Genomic DNA, 22,456 nt, shown 5'->3' on the forward strand with positions numbered 1-22,456 from the left:
GTAGTTGGTGGTATCCATTGGCCAAATAATGTGGCCCTGTTGCTCCTGATGTCGCTGTTCTGCAAGTTTTCTTCGTTGTCTGTGCTTCTTCCAGGATCTTCACCAGACCTGTTGGCATCAAGGACCCTTGAAGTGATCTACCTTAGAGTGAAGGAGTCACTCCCCTGCATTTGCAGGCACCGCAGCAAAGCTGACTTGTCTGCCAACCCTGACATCCTGCAGACTTCGAAAGGCTCAGCTACACAGGTGGTGGTTCTGCAAATCCCTCTCTGCATTTTTTAGGCCAGTATTCCTCATCGGAACTGCTGGGACCAAACCCCTGTGCACCACATCGACTTGCTGTTGCCAAAGCTTGTTGGCTCTGCACTCCAGAGATCTTCAGGCTACAAGAAGCTCCAGGCTTCAGCATCTCTTCCTGCCAGGTGCAGTGTCCTCACCGCATCCTCTGCACCATGGGCCTTCCTTCTTGGTGAGCTGCTTGAGGTCCTCTTCAGACTCCTGTGCCATTTGGCCTATGGGTCCTTTCCTGCTTAAGTGGGCTCACCTGCTTGCTCAGGACCTGCTGTGATTCTCCTTGTGGTGAGCCCCTTGGACCTTGTGGATCGCAACGTTGCTTCTTCCTTGTTCTCCATGCCAGTGCAGCTTCCAAGGCTTGTTGGTGTTCACGCCAGACATCAACCCTCTGGTTTTAAACTTCCGACATGCGACAGCTTATGGCACTGCTCCTGGTCTTCCTCACTGTCACCTGGTCCTCAGAGCTGCAGCGACAATGTCAGTCAACACTTCTAAACTGTCCAACATTGGTGGGCATTGCTCTTCCTTGTCTCCTGGCCACCTCCGAGTGGCAAAGACTCTGTCCCCTCTGCTTACAGGTTCTTCACTTCAAGAATCCACCCTTGGATTCCAACGGACTCCTGCACAGTCTTCTCCAGTGGCACCTCTCCTGAAATCCCCCATTGTGGTCTATAGCGGTTTCCGCCGTTACTTCGCACCTACGCACCAGACTTCCCTGGTGCAGGTTTCTTGGTTCCTGGGGTATCCACAGGTGGGCTAACTCTCCACACTTCTGTCTTCCACAGGGTTTCTTCATGGTCCAAACTGCAACCTCGACTTTCCCGTTGACTTCTATTGAGTATGTGGCTGTGTTTCCATCCGGCACACAGCCTCCATGGGGTTCCTGGGTACTTACCTTAGATGGTTCCTTGTGTCCCCCGCTCCTCTGAGTCTCCTGGTCCAATTTACGACTTTGGTCGCAGTTCGCATTCCACTTTCTTAGTATATGGTTTGGTGTCCCTCTGCAGACCGCTGTATTTTGTGCTTACTTACCTATTTGCAATTCAAGTATTGTTGTATTTGTTTTTGTATCTCTGGGTAGGAAGTACACCAATGTGTTATTAAGTGTTGTGTAATATATAGACATATTTGTATACATACACGGTGTGGTTCTGTTTAATTTGACCTACACTACAGGATTAGAACTGGTAAAACAAGCTCCTTAACACACCTTCAAGATAAGCCCGAAGGCTGCTTTCCACAGCTACCACTTTGAGAGCTTTCAAAGGTTATCACAAAACACTAAAATCACCATAAGGATTGCCTGAATTAGTGCAAGGTGCTTTACTTATTTAAGTGTGCACCATACACTAAGCCAGCTTCCTACAACTGGTTTTTACTTTATAGAAATCCTGAGAAGTTTCAGGTTCTGAAAAGAGGAAAACAGGTGAGCTGTGTTTTTGGGTTTGAAAGTGACTAAAGGAACATGAAAGGATTCTATGTGCTATCTACCTTACTATTATTAGTACCTTTGCAGATGGAGAAGTAAAACTATTATTTTCTTGTGGCGGGACCGATTGTTTGATGAAGCAGGTTGGTTTGTCTTTCTTATGTGTATCGTTTTTTAAATGAGCAATTGCCATTGTCTTTCCAGACAGCAGGACCTATACCGTATTTTGAAGGCATACACCATATACCGGCCAGACGAGGGATACTGTCAGGCTCAAGCACCTGTTGCTGCTGTCCTACTAATGCACATGCCTGCTGAGGTAAGGATTTACAATTATATGTTTTCCAATGAAAAGGAAAGGCTTACTGTAGCAGGTAACAAAATACTCTGCCTTTAATTAGTGTACTTAATTCTGACCCATCTTTGTTATGTTATAAAGTATTTTTAGGGCGCTGCGTGCATTATGCTTTTTATCGCTCAAAGCCAACATAAAGGCTTACACCATGGTAAGAAGGATAAATAAGCCATAACAAATAACTTGATATTAAATCAATTAAATGTAAATTAAGAACTACTGATTAAACCTTGTTTTGAGGCTTTACCCAATCTCCGAAGAGTAGATTACTTCCAAAAGTGTAGGGAAAGGAAGTCCTATGTCCTAACTACTTCCACTAGGAAGGCTGTGCTACTTAGAGTGTTCATTTGCGGTGTTTGGAGGATGTAGAACTCAGGATACAACCTGGTCTGTGCCTTTTTAGTTTTAGATGCTAGATGATTGATTAGCATCTCCTTACTAGAGTGCCATAGTTTAAAATGTGCTTTTCTGATGGATACATCTGCCAGTGGATTCCTCACCTTGTGAATATCCCCTGCGTCTGCAACGTTCGGAAAATTCTTTTGTAGCCCACCGGCGTGGACGACGTCACAGGAGCACGGCATCACGCGCGACTCCGACTGACGTCACTGACTCCTTATTAAGCCTACATCGGCGGGATGACATCAGTTCCCTTTTTTCCGCGCCGTCAGCGCTAACGGTTTCTTGGGATCTTCTGTGTTACGGATAGTTACTTTCTTACTATTGTGAACTTTTGTTCTGTATCTGCTTGGTTTTGCTGTCTTCTGTCGTGATGTCAACGAAGAAGACTAGATTTAAGCCATGCGATTCATGTGGGAGGATGATGTCCATCACCGATCCTCATCAAGAATGTCTATGGTGTCTGGGTTTGGATCACGACGTCAAGGGTTGTCGATCCTGTTCAAAAATGAACCCAAAGGCTCTTCGGGAACGAGCGGCAAAACTTCTAGTTGCCAAAATGAAGGGTAAGGACGCCAAGAGGACTTCATGATCAAGATCGAGATGTACGAGGTCGAAGTCGAGGTCCCGATCGAGGTCGGCGTCGAAGTCTGCTTCGGGTCATGCTTCTGGTTCATCTTAAAAGAAGCACAAGTGAAAGAAGCACAGATCGAGACACCATTCCGGCAGGGAGTCGGACTCGAAAAAGAAGTCATCTTCTCGAAGACATCATAAGGACACGATTTCTCCCTCTCCAGTTCGTACTCATGAAGGTGAGGCCACACCTTTACAGTCTCGGGAGCCTACACCGGCTTCGGTATCGAATCTGTCTCCGGATCCGTATCATTCTTCGGTGCATGATGAAGAAGAAGTTGTTCCTCAGGGTTCGATGACTCCGGTACGACGTCCCGAAGAACAAGAGGAACAGGAGGAGTCTAATCCGGTGCAGCCTCCTCAGGAGCAGCCGGTAGGCTCTTACCCTCAGTTTCCTGGTCCTGGTCAGGACCCATCGCATTTTCTAAACGCTATGTTTGGCGTTTATGCGAGAGCAATGTTCCCCTCTGGTGCACCTGCTGGTCCCATGGGTCCATTGGCTTATAATCTGGGTGTGCCTCAGGCATATGCTCCGGCTCCTTTCCTGCTGTTTATGCCGACTCCACCATGGCATCTCTCTGCACCACCGAGGTCGTCGACTCCGTACACGGCTTCACCGGCTCCAGAGCGACTTCCTGATCCAATTCGAAGTTTGACACCGGTTCCGGCTTCTCATTTGAAGGCGGCTCCATCTCCTAATTCGACGCCGGCTCAGACTCCATCGGAGTCGTTACCGGATCAGACGACGTTCGGTTCGAATAGAGTGTTCGAGGCGTAGAACGCAGCGCCTTCAGTAGGAAAGAAGTTTTGGAGAGCCTGAGGTTGAAGAGGGCGAGCTTCAGGATGATTATTTTGAGGAGTTGCATGATGCAAGTGGACTGGAACTTTAACCAGAATGGGAGTTGCCCACGGTATCTGATGCTCCTTCTAAGGATGTGGCGCCTTACCATGTAGTAATTAAGAAGGCTGCGGAGCTCTTGAATTTGTCTTTACCATCTGTGGCGTACAAATCGAACATCCTTACTGAAGTTCTCCATTCTCTATCCTCGGTGGTTGAGCCAGCTCTTCCATTTACTGAGGCACTTACTGATCCCATATTGGAGGTATGGAGTAGACCACTTACTGCTCCTGCAGTGTCAAAGACAGCAGCAAGGCGTTATAGAGTGGCGCCTGGAGATCCAGAATTCTTGTCCCCTCATCCTTTGCCAGAGAGTTTGGTGGTTCAGGCTGCTTGCTCGAAAAGATCTGCAGGTGCTTTTCCCCAGGTTCCTGGAGATAAAGACTCTAAGAAGCAGGATCAGAATGCTAAGAAGGTGTTTTCGACAGGCAGTATGGCACTAAAGTCTACTAATGCTACTTGTCTGCTAGGCAGATATGTCCATGCTTTGATGGATACAGTGAAACAGCTATCGCCTAAGCTTCCTGAGGAGGATAGAAATAACTTTAATGAAGTAATATCTGACACGCAGGCGGCAGCTCGGCAGGTCATACAAAGTGGTATGGACACAGCAGATTCAGTGGCTAGGATCATGGGGTCTTCGGTCGCCACTAGAAGAGCTGCTTGGCTAAAGACGTCAGAGTTTTCTGCGGATGTTCAGGCTGCTATGATGGATTTGCCTTTTGATGGCTCTGGCCTTTTCGGAAAGAAAGCTGATGCTGCTTTGGAAAGGTTTAAGGAGAGCAGAGCGACAGCAAAATCTTTCGGTTTGCAGACTAGAGATTCTGTCTCTAAAAGGTACAAGGGTTTTGGAAGGTCTACCTTTCGTTCCTTTAAGCAAACCCAGCAGCAACAAAATCCTTTGTACAGGTCCTACAGAGGAAGACAAAGGGGTCGTTCTCGTGGAGGTCAAGCCTCCTCCTCCTCCACTTCCTCCTCTAATACCCACCCCCCACCTACAACAGCAAAGTAGCCCTAGATCCGCCATTCCGGATCATGTGGGTCCTGTGGGCGGTCGGCTTACTTATTTTCTACGGGATTGGGAATCGGTTACATCAGATCTTTGGGTTCTCAATCTCGTAGAGAATGGGTATGCTCTTCCCTTTCGGGAGTTTCCCCCAAATTACCCTCCTTGCCAAGGTTTTAGCTCTGAGGACCACCTGTTGCTCCTTCAGGAAGAATTGAAGGCACCGTTCAAAAAGGGTGCGATAGAGGTGGCTCCGGAGCAGGAAAGGGGTCAGGGGTGCTACTCTTGGTATTTCCTGAAGCGGGAAAAGTTCATGATGCTCACCCTTTCACAGGTTCTTCAAGCGCTGATGGAAGAAGACTGGATGGTGTTGATCGACTTGCAGGATGCTTATTTCCATATACCCATTCTGAAGTCGCACAGGAAGTATCTCCGCTTCACGGTGGGATCGCAGCACTACCAGTTTGCGGTTCTACCGTTTGGTCTTACTACTGCGCCTCGAGTCTTCACCGAAATTGTAAGGCAAGCTTGCAGTTTGAACTTAACTAATCCTCTGAAAACATATTGGTGCATTTTCCTTGTGAACAGGATGCAGAAGTGTATTTAAAAATTATGTAAGTGAGGAATTGTAGGTTTTTGTAAGTGAGGAATTGAAGGTCTACAATAAATTTCTAGATTTACTATTAGGTTGAAATTTCTCTAGTCTCTTGTGGTTTGTATTATGCCTCCTCTCTATATTTTATAAAGGCACAGATCTGAGATTTGAAACAGAATTTAAAAAATGGAGTGACTGTATGAATGGAATTAGATATCTCCAATACAAACAATTCGAATTTGCTAAATGCAAGGTCCTGACTTGGTCTGTGGTTGGCTTCTTACAATTAAGATAAAGTTGGCTAGGAAATTTTGGGGATTTAGCAATAAGCATGCTCAGTCATCCAGTCATACATTTAATTCTCACTTTCAAGGGTGAAGGCACCAGCCTCCTCATCTAAGCCTGAGACTTCGTTACAGCTGACTGGCATGGCAGATGAGCTTTGAAATTTACATTAAAAAAACAACCATTCCATATCTATTTCTAGTTGTTTGTCATGAGCTGATGGGCTACAAAAGCCACTCCTCCCCCTAATTTGCCCACCGTTTCCATGCAATGGATTTAGCAGCTCCAGTGCTAAAGTCATCAGACAGCCTTGTTTCTGTTAAGCATTGACTAAATCATATTGCATTCAGAGATAAGCAATTTAGAATCTTTCTTTAACTGATTATCTGCCTTCTCGTGTTGCTTTTAGGGATACCTCCTTCAATTGCAGTAGGTATGCCATGAGTGCACTATTAGCAAGGGACTTTTGAGATCGAGATGTTCGCTCTCTAATGCAGCTACTATTTCCCCAACTGGTAAAAGACTACGTGTGAATAATATTAGCACAGACGGCAGAATATATCATGTGCCTCTATTTAGCTCCTATCCTAACAGTGAAATCCCTTTGACCTTCCTTCACTTTTTTCTGTTTTCAGTTTGTCTTCATCCTTACCCATTAGCTTTCCCATAATGCTAAATTTAGCTAATCTGAATTTAAATGTGATTAAATGGCCTTTCAGTTTAATTAGTGGTATCCTAGATCTAACTAAACCCCATATTTAGTTTACATAATTGAAATGCTACCTTGCATTATACGTTTATGCTAACCCTATTTTTCTTAATAAATCTAATTTAATTACTTTATTAAATGGCAACTTATATGCAATCCTTACCCTAATTACATTTAGGAATTTAGATTAAAAATGTAATTCAGTTATTTTAAATTCTTATCCTGAACCTAAATTAAAATATAAACCTTATGTTAACCATATTTCGAAAAGTAACCGGATTTGTAAGATTTCAAATGCATTTGTATTGACGTTTTATCGATTTTAAATCACTAAATGTGAATGCCTTTGCAAACATTATTTAAAATTAAATAAGTTATGTTTAGTGTAACACTAACCCTTTATTGTACTTAAATTAAAGTTTGCGCCTAGTAGTTAAGCCCTTCACCCTAACCCTAAAGTAAACATGTGCATTAATTCAAATTATATAAAATATTACACTGGTGATCTTACAGCCCTAATAGTAGATTATGCAAACCTTAACATTTATTTTTCCTACTTCTTTTTGTGAAGTGATCGCATAACTTCACAAATGCAGCTGAAATAAATATGTTGTTAATGTGATAGCTGGGAAGTAAATTTCCAAAGTAATGATGGCCTAGTGGATATTGAAGATCTGAAAAACTAGAATTACATGTGTGCATACATAAAAGTTAGTAATGTTTCCTTTGATGCCTTTATGTTCATAAACAACTGCGTTGCTGGTTTATGTGTTAAGGACCACCAACACCTTCCCAGGCTAAAAGTAAAGCTACACAGCAGGAGTGCTTATATGCTTATATATATATATATATACACACATATACATTTTTAATTATTCCTTCTTACATTTGGAAAGAGAGTCCTTCCTCACAGCATAGGCAAATTAAACGCTTGATAGTCTGTGAGAGAGATCCATGCTTGAGTCATTGTAAATATGAAAAACTTTCCCTTTCTCAAAAACTAGACCCTCCATTGATTAACTGCATGGGGTCATTGAGAATCTTTGAATTTTCATCCGTGGCTGCTGGGGTGTCTCCATACTCATTTGCTCAATATTTTCTCCAGTGTTTGCACAGATCTTGTGAAAATATTTGGGAGGGGGGGTGGGGCTTGGCCAGCGAAGATGGCGGTCACAGCTTAACAGCGCTCTGACCAGCTATTCATTATCCTAACCTAATATCCTGCCTCTGGACATCGATAGTGGTGTGCCTGGTGAGGAGACAACTCTTGCGACGCTCAAGTGGCTCCCCGCTGTGAACTGGAGTCCTAGGGGCAGTGCGGCGGCGGTGATTGCTGACCCGCGCGGTGGGGCGGCCTAGCAGGAGTCGGCCCGAGTGACGCCGGGGCCTCGAGTACTTTGCCTGGCCGGAGGTGGAGGCCCAGGAGACGGCGCGCTGGCGGGAGGTGCCGCCTGTGCGAATGACGACCGGAGCGATACGCTGGCCCCGGCTATACCCCCCCGGGCGGGACAGTGACGCTGGGGGGAACCTAAATTGAGGCGGCCAGCAGAGGGAAGAAGTGTGTGCTGGTGAAGACCCTGGGCTGTGGTGCCGTAGCCCTTGGGAGAGGAGGCCATAGAAGAGCAGCGGCCACGTTGTGGAGTTCCGGAGCGGAAGTGAGTGGTTGGCCCAGCTGGGGGTGTGAGTGGTGGCGTTGGGGGTACTGATTTGTAGGCCCCCACAATATCCCAGCCGGCACCTGCGGTGCCTCGGTGCTCGGCGGCCGAGTCGGGTTGCGGCGATGGCAGTGAAGGAAGAGGAGTGGTGCCCTGGGGGCTACCGATGGTCCAAAGGTCCATGCTGCATCAGCGGAGGCCCTGAGCCAGCTTGGTGGTGGTGGTACGCGCTGGATGTTGACCTTTTCTTGGTCTGCCGCCCAGCGGAGCTCCGGGTGCGGCGGGGGCACAGGTAATCTTGGGCACGATCAATACAGATTTTTCAGCTGCCCCCCAAACGTTGACGGGGCCCGCGGCGCTATCGGTGGTCGGGTCTGGCCATAGCCAGCACGCAGTGAGGCCCCTGAGAAAGAGGTGGAAGTGGACTGGCGGCCATTTTGCGGGCCCTCGTGGTGGAATCAATCGGCGGAGGGACCCGGAGGAAGAGGAGGAGGAGGAGGAAGAGGAAGAGGAGGCGATCGGCCAGGGGCTACATAGTGGTCTGTTTCCTTGCTTGGCCCCCTGAGAGGTCGCCCCCTTGGTTCCTAGGGATAACACCACTGAGTGGCGATGACGCTCGATAAGGGTGGCGGAGGTAACACCAAGCAGGGCACCATTGACAAGTGTACAGGAGCCGGGGCTGCGGCAGGTGCCTCGGGTTTGCAAGGCCAGGTCCCGGACAACGCGCACTCATGACGGCCATTACCCAGTCCAGGGACATGCTGGATGCCAAGATCGGGGCCGTGGGCTCTGACTTCATGCTATAGAGGCAGGACTTACGCAATGCAGTTGAGCGCATCGCAGGAACAGAGACCCGCATTTCAGAAGAGGAGGATGATATCAGGACCTTGAAGAAGAAAGTGGCAGCTATGGAAAAAATACAGAAAGGGCTGGCGGTACGGGTTGAGGATGCCGAAGGGCGGGCTCGGCGCAAGAACCTTCGTTTCGTGGGGTCCCGGAGGGCTGCGAAGGGGACCGCGTGGAGCGTTTCCTAACACGGTGGCTAGAGGGCTGGCTCCTCCCTGATACTCTCTCTAGCTGCTTTGTGGTGGAGCGGGCGCATAGGGCCCTCATGCAGAAACCTCCCCATGGGGCTCGCCCGAGGCCGATCATAGCCAAATTCAAATTATATGGATCACGATATCATCCTACAGCAGGCCAGAGCCAAGAAATCCCTTACCTGTGACAACGCCAACATTATCTTTCCGGATTACACGCGCCTAGTACAAAAACAGCGACAGTCCTTCATGGCGGCCAAGGCCTGCCTCCTCGACCTGAAGCTCCAATGTGCACTACATTTTGCAGCCCGCTTGAGAGTGGTTTACCGATCTCGCACACTCTTCTTCGATACTCCTGAGTAAGTCTTTAAATGGACCGATGAGACGTGAAGGTGCGAGTTCACACGCCGCCTGGCAGGGATTTAGATTCATCGTCGAGTGAGGCAGCCCGGAGGGGCCCCCGGGGACCGCGAGGTGGCAGCAGGTCGAGGTCCAGGCGGCGGTCTCTGTCCAGCTCCGCCCTCCAACAGAAGGGTTTGTCTCCGGAGAAACAGGCTTCAGCAGACTGATTTGTTGACCCAACAGAGACTGGGACTCTGGCAACTGTGTTTGATGTCCAGTTAGGCACACTTATGGGGCTGGTAACCCGGTCACGCAGTGGTGGGCAGGGAGGGGTAAGGCCCAAATGTTCTGGGTGACCAGTTGTGGATCCATTGGGAGATATGGTTCTTGTCCCCCTGTTGGAGACATGGCTCCTATTCGACCGCGAGGGATTCTTCCATGTTTGCGAGGTATGGGTTGGGGGATTGTTTGGGCGGGTGGGAGGGGGGGGGGGGGGTTCGTGTTCATTGTCTGATTGCGCACTCATGCTGATTGCTCGTAATAATTTGTACGTTCTGGGAAACACATACACAGGCCAAGAGGGCGTACGTTTTTGGACATGTCTGGCACGGAGGTGGGAGGGAGGGTAAACCCTGGGTCTCTACACGTAATTAGTTGGAATGTTCGTGGGGCGCTGGATTAGGTCAAGCAAGGGGCCATTCTTCACTATGCCAAGAGGGCTGGGCCAACGTGCTCCTGGTCCGGGAAACACACTTGCTGGGCACTAAAGCTCTTTGCCTGCAGCTGTTTGGGTATCAACAAGTATTCCATTCAGGGTTCACACGGGGCTCGTACATGAGAAGCTTTGGTTGGCCACACAGGGAAGGTATGTCTTTATACAGGGCTAAATTGGGGGGGGGATGTTTTGACGCCGGGTAGCGTGTACCCCCCACCGCCGCTACAGTGGTCCTTGGTGGAGGGGATTATGACATTGTGGGGAGATATGCCGGACACATTTTCTATTATTGGGGGCGACTGGAATGATGTTATGGAGCTTGATCGAGATAGATGGAGGAGCGGTGATGCTGTGGGAGCGGGGATTGTAGGAAGGTGGATACCTGACTATGGTTACCCCATATTTTTTGCCTAGTGTTTAGCTGGTTTTCGACTTAGTTGGCCTGGGATCCAAAGGGCCCCCTGTCCACAGGAACACCCCCATCAGCAGATTAGGGGCACCAAAGCTAACAGCCCTAGCAAGGTGAACATTTCAAAAACTCCTGAGGGATCCCGCTTACACCTAGTTACGAACCTCCCCCAGATGGACACTGTTGGGCACAGTCAAACATGGGACCTGATGACCCCAGACCTGACCTGTCCCTCCAGTAAGCCAACAAAAGGGACCCAGCCTCCAGCTGTAGGTAGCCAGAGGGTGACCCTGAGAGCAGAGTGCAACTCAGTCTTGGAAAGAAAGGCCTACATGATGAATGATTGGAGGAAGCTGAGCCCTACATTAGAGGAGCCTCACTTCAATACTCCATCACAACACCAGCCTTTTACTTTGCCAAAACACACCACAGGTAGAGATTATCCAGAATTAGGGGTGTCTTTCATAGATTCACATGCCTGAATCATTCCCCGTCGTCGAGACGGGAGCCTCCGGTACATAAAAAAGTAATGTCCTATAGACATACATAGAGAAAATAGGCCTAAGGACCTCCCCTTAGTAGCCTTTCTTTGTCCTTATGTAAAAAGGACCAAACTCTCACAGTCAGCCAATCAGCTCCGACCTCCCTCTAGAACCTTCCTGGGAGGAGCCTCAGTCCCTCAGATTTTCTACCGCACGTTGTGCTAAGGGAGTCTCCTCTGAGCTCTGCTCAGATTCTGTGTTTTTTCACTTCATTAAATGACATTGTTGTCAAGGATTCTTTTCTACTATGGATTATCTTCAAATACATTCTTTAAAGAAGGTCTGGTAAGGTAGAGGTTGCTCTGCTCTGATCCTCTCACCGACTGCATTTACTGTCTATACCGCAGGCCAAAGACTAAGTCTGTCGCACTTTCTCAAGTAAGTTTTTGAGACACTAAGACCAGAAAGGAGGTTTTTTATTTTCTCCAGTGACCGAGATGAGGCGTTGTCCTCAACGTCTAGGAGACCTCAAAAGAGAAGAGAATCTCCTCAGACTCATTCCTCAGGGGAACGTCCTGAGAAGGCCCTCAAAAAGACCGCTCATGGGTCTTCTGGGCACAGTCCTTCAAAATCTCCTCACTCTGTGGAAAAGGAGAGTAAAGGCCTGGCTTTTGGAGAAAAATCATGTAAAAAAGACGACTTCTGAGCCGTCAAAATCACCTCCTCTGGTCATGGGACCCTTCAGAAGGGCGTCTTCTATACCGTCTGAGGTAAAGACTAAGAAGCCAACCTCGTCTACGATGGCCTCGTCTACGATGGTCTTGTCTACGATGGCTCATCTACAATGGCTCGTCTACAATGGCTCGTCTACGATGGCTCGTCTACGACGGCTCATCTCCGATGGCTCGTCTACGACGGCTCGTCTACGATGGCTCATCTATGACGGCTCGTCTACGACGACTCGTCTACGATGGCTCGTCTACGACGGCTCGTCTACGACGGCTCGTCTACGACGGCTCGTCTACGACGGCCTCATCTACGATGGCCTTGTCTATGATGGCCTCGTCTATGATGGCCTCATCTATGATGGCCTCATCTATGATGGCCTCACCTACGATGGCCTCATCTACGATGGCCTCATCTACGATGGCCTCATCTACGATGGCTCATCTACGATGGCTCATCTACAATGGCTCGTCTACGATTGCTCATCTACGACGGCTCGTCTACGACAGCTCGTCTACGACGGCTCGTCTACGATGGCTCATCTACGACGGCTCGTCTACGACGGCTCGTCTACGATGGCTCGTCTACGATGGCTCGTCTACGACGGCTCGTCTACGACGGCCTCGTCTACGACGGCCTCGTCTACGACGGCCTCATCTACGATGGCCTTGTCTATGATGGCCTCATCTATGATGGCCTCACCTACGATGGCCTCACCTACGATGGCCTCATCTACGATGGCTCATCTACGATGGCTCATCTACGATTGCTCATCTACGACGGCTCGTCTACGACAGCTCGTCTACGACGGCTCGTCTACGACAGCTCGTCTACGACGGCTCGTCTACGACGGCTCGTCTACGACGGCTCGTCTACGAGGGCTCATCTACGAGGGCTCGTCTACGACGGCCTCATCTACGACGGCCTCATCTACGATGGCCTCATCTACGATGGCCTCATCTACGATGGCCTCATCTACGATGGCCTCATCTACGATGGCTCATCTACAACGCCTCGTCTACGAAGGTCTCATCTACGAAGGTCTCATCTACGAAGGTCTCATCTACGATGGCCTCATCTATGATGGCCTCGTCTACGATGGCTCGTCTACGATGGCTCGTCTACGATGGCTCGTCTACGACGGCCTCATCTACGATGGTCTCATCTACGATGGTCTCATCTACGATGGCCTCATCTATGATGGCCTCATCTATGATGGCCTCATCTATGATGGCCTCATCTATGATGGCCTCATCTATGATGGCCTCATCTATGATGGCCTCATCTATGATGGCCTCATCTATGATGGCCTCATCTATGATGGCCTCATCTATGATGGCCTCATCTATGATGGCCTCATCTATGATGGCCTCATCTATGATGGCCTCATCTATGATGGCCTCATCTATGATGGCCTCATCTATGATGGCCTCATCTATGATGGCCTCATCTATGATGGCCTCATCTATGATGGCCTCATCTATGATGGCTCGTCTACGACGGCTCGACGACGATGAGAGCGTCGACGATGAGAGCGTCGACGACGAGAGCGTCTATGACTGCTCGTCTATGACTGCTCGTCTATGAGGGCCTCATCTATGAGGGCCTCATCTATGAGGGCCTCATCTATGAGGGCCTCATCTATGAGGGCCTCATCTATGAGGGCCTCATCTATGATGGCCTCATCTATGATGGCCTCATCTATGATGGCCTCATCTATGATGGCCTCATCTATGATGGCCTCATCTATGATGGCCTCATCTATGATGGCCTCATCTATGATGGCCTCATCTATGATGGCTTGTCTACTATGGCCTCATCTACGATGGCTTGTCTACGATGGCCTCGTCTATGATGGCCTAGTCTATGATGGCCTCGTCTATGGTGGCCTCGTCTATGATGGCCTGGTCTATGATGGCCTGGTCTACGACGGCCTGGTCTACGACGGCCTCATCTAAGATGGCTCGTCTATGGCATCGTCTACGACGGCCTCGTCTATGACTGCTCGTCTACGACGGCATAGTCTATGACTGCGATCTCTTCGACTGGCTCGTCGACGAGGGACATTCCGACAATTCTGGAATCTCTTACAAGGTGGTAGAGAAGGCTGATCAACGTTTTAAGATCTCAATGGCCTCTCAAGAACAGGACTGCTTCTTGTATGACTTCATAGAACCTCTCAAGAAAGCATTAAGGTCATTACCGATTATCGATTACCTATAGTCAGAAGGGGTATAGGGCGCCAGATACAGCACCGGCGTGTTTAACAGGATATCCTAAGCCGGACTCCGTAGTGACATAGGCGACCCAGAAGAACTCCAGGAATCCTTCGGCCCCTTTGTCGCTTCCTCCTGATAAGGGGGGAAAAGAGTGGACAACATTGGGAACAGGTTTTCCTCAATGTCGGCAATGATGGTAAAGGCCGCGAACGCCCTAGCGCTCTTGGGACGCTATCATAGACAATTGTGGGCACACATAGCCCCATACATGTCGGAATTGCCAGATTCATCCAAAGAGGATTCTGCTAGATGGTGAAGAATCGGCGTCAGAAACTATAGACTGCGCGATGGATATCGCGATGACAAGGTTCCGCCAGTTGGCTGGAGCAACCCCTCCCCGCAGGCTTCCGCACAAACATCTACGCCTGCTGCTCCAGGAAATATCTGCGATGTTGAAGAAAGGAGCGATGCGATCGAGCGAGTTCATTCGTCTCATCCCGCTTCTTTCTTATACGCAAGAATGAGAAAAAGTGGAGGCCCATACTAGACCTCAGGGCACTAAACTCTTTCCTGAAGAGTCAGTCGTTCAGGATGGTGACGATCCAAGAAATACTAGGCATACTGGAAAAAGGAGATTTTATGACATCTTTGGATCTCCAGGATGCCTACTACCACATCCCGATACTCAAGGGGCACAGAAAATTCCTGAGATTCGAGGTGGCAGGGCAGCACTACCAATTCAAAGTCCTACCGTTTGGCCTCAAATCCGCACCGCGGATTTTCACCAAATGCCTTTCACCTGTGGCAGCTTTCCTGCGTCAAATGGGTCACCAAGTCTTCCCCTACCTCGACGACTGGCTGGTCAAGGCACCTTCAGCTGCAGGCGCGACCAAATCCTCCAACGCCTGCACCAATCTCTTTCAGCAGCTAGGATTGACTCTCAATCACGAGAAATCCTGCATGACCCCAACAAGAAACATCACCTTCCTCGGGGCGACCTTGAACACGGAATGCGCAAGGGCATTTCCTTCAAAGGACAGGAAAAACAGGATAATATCTCTGGCCACGGCTGTGGCATCAAGGAAGTCCCTAAGAGTTCGAACCTACAAACCTGGAATGGTGGAGAAATCACAGGAATTTGTCTATAGGACTGCCATTCCTACTTCCAGCAGCACCTCTGGTGATCACCACGGATGCATCCCTGGAAGGCTGGAGAGCTGTCCTCCAGGATCTCCAAATAAGCGGCAAATGGACAATTCAGGAGAAGCAACTCCATATCAATCTTCGGGAACTAAGGGCTGTGTATCTAGCACTACATGCCTTTTTACCACGCATCCAGAACTCCCAGGTGCTCGGCAGAACGGACAACACCACGACGATGCACTATCTCAACAAACAGGGAGGAACGCGTTCGCTCACTCTATCACGCGAGTCGCAAAAGATCTGGCACTGGCTTGTACTCCACGGGATCACGCTCAGGGCTGACTATGTCCCGGGCAAGGTCAACACCATTGCCGACGCCCTAGGCAGACAGAAATCCCTCTCCCACGAATGGGAGCTCGACAAGAGTACGCTGGATCACATATTCTCAGAATGGGGGGCCCCAGGAATCGACCTGTTTGCCACCAAGGAGAACGCCAAATGCCCAAACTATGCAAGCTGGCGTCCCCAACCAAGGTCACTCGGAAATGCTTTTTCCATCGGTTGGTTCAGCGTATTTGCGTACGCTTTTCCACCATTTCTGATGATTCCCAGGGTTCTCAGGAAGATGAAGGCGGAGCCTTGTACCCTGATCCTAATTGCCCCGTTCTGGCCGAGGCAGCACTGGTTTTCGGATCTTCATCGCCTCTCCATCAGGACACCGATTCGTCTGAGGCAGCACCCGAACCTCATAACGATGTCCAACGGACAGATACAGCACCCGAACCTCCGATCACTCAAGTTATCGGCCTGGCTCCTGAGCACAGAGTTCTGTGACCTAAATATCCCACAGGACTGCAGAGAGGTCCTGGCAAAAGCGAGAGCGGACAGTACAAACAAAACCTACTCTCTCAAGTGGAAAAGGTTCTGCATTTGGTGTTCAGACCAGGGCCTGCGACCGCTCGCTGTCACCACTGAACAGATATTACCATACCTCCTACATTTGGCACAGTCAGGACTGGCACATGCATCCATTAAGGTTCACCTGACAGCTATCTCTAGGTTCACCAGAACCTTCACGGGACCTTCTCTGTGGTCAAGTAGGCTGGTCAAGCAATTCCTGAAGGGGCTCTACAGATCCTTTCCGAGGCCTCGGAAAGTCCCTCCGACATGGCAACTGAAGCTGGTACTCAACCAACTCATGAGACATCCGTTTGAACCCATTCATCGAGCATCTATCAAATACATCTCCTGGAAAACGGCGCTCTTGCTCGCTTTAACATCGGACAGGAGAGTTAGCGAGCTACAAGCTTTGTCCATTCAGGAACCATATATGCAGTTCAGACAGGACAGGGTGGTGCTGAGACCGAACCCTAAATTCATACCAAAGGTGCCTTCGGACTTTCATCTCAATGAACCAATTGTCCTTAGGTCCTTCTTTGCGAACCCTTCCACAGCAGCAGAAAGAGCACTGCATTCTTTGGATCTCAAGAGATGCCTAAAGTTCTACCTGGATAAAACCAAGGCTCTCAGGAAGTCTTCACAACTGTTCGTGGCATACAGCAGACCAAGAATGGGCCTGCCTCTTACGAAGCAAAGCATCTCGAGATGGATCTCCTCGGCGATTGCATTCTGCCACGACAAGGCCGGACGGCCTTTGACTGATCATGTTACTGCTCATTCCACCGGGGCAATGTCCACGTCAGCAGCACTGTTCGCTGGGGTGCCAATCTTGGACATATGCAGAGCGGCGACCTGGAAGTCACCGCACACTTTCTCCAGACACTACTGCCTGGATATCGAACTTCAGAAGGATGCGGCAGTGGGCCAGGCGGTGCTTCGCCATCTCTTTCAGTGAGGTGAGCCTTCCTACATCCCGCCATCCAGGTATGCACATTCTTTGCTCTTGTGATGTTCCAATTATGCTGTCCCCATGTTATATGATAATATATGCATTGTCTAACATGTCTGCAGGACGACTTTACATCACACATGTGCATATCTGATTGCTAGCTACTCTGATTCAGGCATGTGAATCTATGAAAGACACCCCTAATACTGGATAAGAAATGCGTTACTTACCTGTAACAGCAGTTATCCAGTATTGGTGTCTTTCATAGATTCACATGCAACCCTCCCGCCTCCCCTGGAAGGACTCACATCCCTCTCTGACAATATTACGCCAACCTAGCTGGGTGCGTACGAAAATCTGAGGGACTGAGGCTCCTCCCAGGAAGGTTCTAGAGGGAGGTCGGAGCTGATTGGCTGACTGTGAGAGTTTGGTCCTTTTTACATAAGGACAAAGAAAGGCTACTAAGGGGAGGTCCTTAGGCCTATTTTCTCTATGTATGTCTATAGGACATTACTTTTTTATGTACCGGAGGCTCCCGTCTCGACGACGGGGAATGATTCAGGCATGTGAATCTATGAAAGACACCAATACTGGATAACTGCTGTTACAGGTAAGTAACGCATTTCTTCCCTATGGTGGGAGGAAGGTGTAGGAAGGTGGATACCGGACCTATGATTACCCCAGATTTTTTGCCTAGTGTTAGCTGGTTTTCGACTTAGTTGGCCTGGGATCCTGCTAATCAGGGCCCCAGGCTATCTGCTCTCACTGTAAAATGGACTCCATGTACTTTAGGTACATCTCCAATTGGATATTGGGTCACCTTATGAGCCCCTGTATAGTGTACCTTAGGTACCTAGAGCATAGGTGCATCCCAGGCGTACCAGGGGCTGCAGCATGTATTATGCCACCCCTGGATGGCCATCCACATTGACACAACTGGCTGATCACTCAGCTGGGGGCAAGGTCGTGTAATCACCCCTTGCTTAGTTATAGTATCCCTATACCTACCATTACATATAGACACATATATACCTATAAGTCACTCCTATGGCAGGCCTTAACAATCCTGAAGGCAGAGTGCTTGGTTTTATCTAGCATAAGCTGAGCCTGTCTGCAGCTTTCGGAACCATGTCCTTATAGCTGTTCTATGATATAGCCATACCATATACTCTTAAGTGCATTATAATCCTCGCGGTTGAATGCTAACTTTGGTTTGGCTTTATCAAAACATGTCGTGTAAGGTGTCATGCGCTTTGGAATACTACCCCCTCGCCAGTTCTGGCGACGGGGGTAGCATTCCACCCTTCTAGACGGAGAAGACCTGTTGTTTCTGGTAATCCCGGTTAAAGTTAACCAGAGCCTCAGCATCACAAAATGGATGCTGCTGCCACAGACACAAGTCTGACCTCCTGCTGCTGGGAGTCCTTCCAGCGAGGGAGGCTTGGACAATAGGTTTCCTATCTTGAGAGGTGCTAGCACCACCCCAGACAGGCCATAGTGTATTGGGACAAGGAGGGCTGAATGAAATGAGACACTGCCTGGGGCACACAAGGTGCTCCATGCATAGTCCGGTTGAAACCAGTCACTGTAGCACTCCAGCCCCAACTCTGGCACAAAACTGGACAAAGGGAAAGGGGTGTAACCACCCCCTTCCCTGGTCCCACCCATAGGAGGGACCTAGCAGGTAATCCAGCCCCTTAGATTAGTATATAGGTAGGAGCTGAGTCGAGAGAACTGAAACTTGAAACGAAACTCTGGACCTTTGACATTCTACTGCAACTAGAAGACTGAAGATTCTCCCTTGTGGTCAAGGAGTGACCACCCTGTGTAAACAGGCACCATTCAGCAATCTGCGGTTTGCTTTGTCGACGCTCCTGCCGGAGCCCGAGCACAGAGCCTGACAAGAACCAGACTTCCAGACTTCCTTGAGCCCAATCCATAGCCACAGCAAAGCTGAGACCCGTGGAGGCGACGAGAGACGTGGGACCGGCCATCTTGAAAAACCTGCTCATTGCTACTTGTGCAGCTTCTGAGGCACCCTCGGAGTTGTGCATTGGGGATTGAGAAGCCCCAGCCTCGAGCACCTTCTACACCGACGCACAGCCCTCCACACTCCACGAGTGCTGCGTGGGGCTTGCTAGTGTTTTTGTGCTCAACGCGTCTGTCCGGTCACTTGCCCGTTGGCTAGTGGCCTCTGTGACGACGAACCTTTGAATCTACACCGCTGGCCTTGGTGCTCCAGGCTGGCCCCTGCTTCCCTGAAAAGGAGAAGCCCCCCAGACCTTGCTGGTCTGCAACAGAAGCCATCTTCGATTCCTGCATGGGTTGCCTTTGCCAAGGCTTGTTGACTCCAATCCGGAAGCCGACACCGCCAACAGCGAGATCCTTCGATGGACAGTCCGTATCCAGCTCCTGGTAGTCATCGACGCCTCCTGGTCCACGTGGCTGCAGAGACAAGCCTCACATCACCTGATTGCTTCACGACATCGCCTGGTTCCTTCCTGTTCCTTCCTGGTCACTGGCTAGTAACCCAGATTCTGTCCCCTCTGCTTTCAGGTACTCTTCATCCTCGATCCGCCCTTGGATCTAACCGGACACTTCTCTCCTGGTCGCCTGCAGCATCTTTTCACAGGTCTCCATAGGATTCAGCGACGAAACCAGACAGTTTGACACCTATGCACCCGTCTTCCGTGGGTGAGGTAATGCGAGTACTCCGGTGCTCCTGTGGTATTGACTATCCAAGTGTCCTAGTTTTAAGTAGCTTTATCCTAGTCCATCCGGAAGTGTCCTAAATCAACTAGTTTCTAAATCTTTCGTTCTCATTGTATCCCTATGAGAACCCGCGTGTGAGTTTAGACACTGCACACGCTTCCCGTGGGCCTCCTGCTTCCTAACCTTTGGTAGTTCAGTGTAGCCCCAGCGATGCCCTAGGCCTATTCCTTGTTCATGACGTGGTTCTTATACCACTATTTTAGTATATGGTTTGCAAAGCCCCTAGGGCTCGACTGTATTTTGTGCAACTTATTGTATGATAATTAAGTATCCTGTAATGTGCTTGTGCCTCTGACCTCATAAAGAGTTCAGAGGGGTTGTGTTAGTAATAAATACATATATATTTTATATATAACCTGTGTGGTGTCCTTTCATTGGGTATTAAAGGGGTTACATATGGTGAAACCGCTGGCTTCACATGCTCTCTGAAGTTTTAGCCTAAGACTGCTTTGTCCATGCTACCACTAGGATAGCTGGTCTATAAGGTTGACTTTACAACCATCACCATAAGGGTTGTTTGGACTGATACAGGGTGCCCACTAGAATAGTGGACATCACATATCAGGCCAACTTCTCACTGGGATCTCCTACTAAATTGCACTCCCTCGTAACTGAGCTAGATTGGATGGATGTGTGGAGCCACTTGCATGGCCCTCGCCGGGAATACACCTCCGCTTCCCGTGACTCCTTCTCGAGGTTAGATTACATATTTGTATCCAGGATGCTTGCGTATAGAGTTTTGTTAGCGACTAACATGCCTAGAGCTTTGTCGGATCACTCACCCGTTGCTCTCACATTCCAGATGGGCCCGGGACGGCAGCCGCTCAGGTGGAGGATGTCGGGGTGGCAACTATAGAAAGAGGAATACAGGGAACACTTGGCCAAAGAGATAGATAATTACCTGATGCTCAATGTGGAATCGGTTGGGTCTCCAGCGGTGCTCTGAGAGGTGCTGAAACCCACTTTACGGGGAGTAGATATTTCCTTGTTGTGTGGCCGTGCAGGGGGAGCGGCAGAAGGACCTGGTGTGTCGGGAGGCATACATCGAGGCGCTGGAACGCAGGTGTCGGGAGGTGGATTGTGGCCCGGCTAGACTGCAGCTAGTGTTGGCTCAGCAACAATATGCAGCGGTACGGCTAGTTACTCCAGTATTGGAACTTTCATAGATTCCCATTGCTTGTATCATTCCCCGTCGTCGGAATGGGAGCCTCGGTAATAATAAATATATATATATATATAGATAAATACACCATAATAGGTGTAAAAAAGGTAAAAAATTAGGCCTAGGCCTCATTATCTTTTGCAGCCTATTGCTGTCATTATGTAAAAGGACCCAAAGTCCCCTCAGCAACCAATCAGATCAGCCTCACCCTGTAGAACCTTCCTGAGAAAGCTCAGAGCCTCAGATTTTCTACCGCTTCGTTGGTGACAGGGAGTCTCCTTAGAGTTCTGCTCTAACTTCAACTTGAGGTACTGTTTAAACAGTTTTCTTTAAGGATTTCTTTCAGCTTTAGTCATGGCTGATAAGGAAAAGAAGAGCCTTTTCAGGTCTTGTGCCACTTGTGGCAAAAAACGGCTTTATACAGAGGATCAACATCAAGACTGTATTTACTGTCTATACCCAGACCACAATGTCGATAAGTGTAGTATATGCAGGAGAATGTCTGTTAAAACCCTCCGTGATCGTGAAGGACGGCTACTTCTGTGGCTCAGGAAGTTGGAAAGGAGGGAGGAAGTAGTGTCTGGTGATGAGGAAGATGCCAGATCAACATCGTCAAAGATTTCTTTGAAGAGGGGCGGATCGTCTGTGGACACTTCAACTGTACCCCCCTTAAAGGCTGTGCGTGTGACCTCTGATAGGTCTGGCAAGCCAGGGCCTATCGAATCTCCTCACGTGAGTGTAAAGGAGAGGGAAAGGCAGGCACTGCAGGTGCAAAAGGCTAAACCTGAGGAGAGCTCGGCTGGGCCTTCCCACCAGGTTAAAGTAGCCAAGTCCGTCAAAAAACCGACTGTAGAGGCCTCTACAGGGGTCAAAAAGGACTCTAAAGCATCTGAGGTGATTTTGTCTCCTCAGTCGTCGACGAGCCACCCAGCGACGATGAGGACGACGACGAGAGCGTCGACGAGGACCTCGATGTCGATTCCGTCGACGAAGACCGGATCGACGACGGCGTCGTCGACGATGACCACGTCGACGGTTACCACCACGTCGACGAAGACCATCCCGTCGACGATGACTATTCCGTCGACGGTGGCAATTTCGATGACGACGATCCCGTCGACGAGGACGACGAGCCCGTCGACGACGACAGCTCCGTCGACGAGCCCGTCGACGATGGACCCGTCGACGATGACAGTTCCGTCGACGACCCCGTCGACGGTGGACCCGGCGACGATGATGGTTCCGTCGACGATGCCGTCGACGGTGAAGGGACTCTCGTCGACGGTCCCGTCGACGACGATTCAGACGGTGGATTTGTTTTCAACGCCGTTGACGACAGGAG

The 22,456-nt window shown here is 49.4% G+C and overlaps 1 protein-coding gene across 1 annotated transcript in view; it reads left to right on the forward strand.

Annotated features, from left to right (window-relative positions):
* TBC1D10B (TBC1 domain family member 10B) overlaps positions 1-22,456 on the forward strand; it is a 401,631-nt gene that overhangs the window by 234,307 nt on the left and 144,868 nt on the right. Inside the window, exon 5 of the mRNA XM_086931687.1 lies at positions 1,928-2,042. Coding sequence (XP_086787813.1) covers positions 1,928-2,042 — 115 coding nt within the window. The remainder of the gene's footprint in view (positions 1-1,927; positions 2,043-22,456) is intronic.

Source organism: Lissotriton vulgaris, chromosome 7, assembly GCF_964263255.1.
Source record: "Lissotriton vulgaris chromosome 7, aLisVul1.2, whole genome shotgun sequence".
NCBI classification, from domain to species: Eukaryota; Metazoa; Chordata; class Amphibia; order Caudata; family Salamandridae; genus Lissotriton; species Lissotriton vulgaris.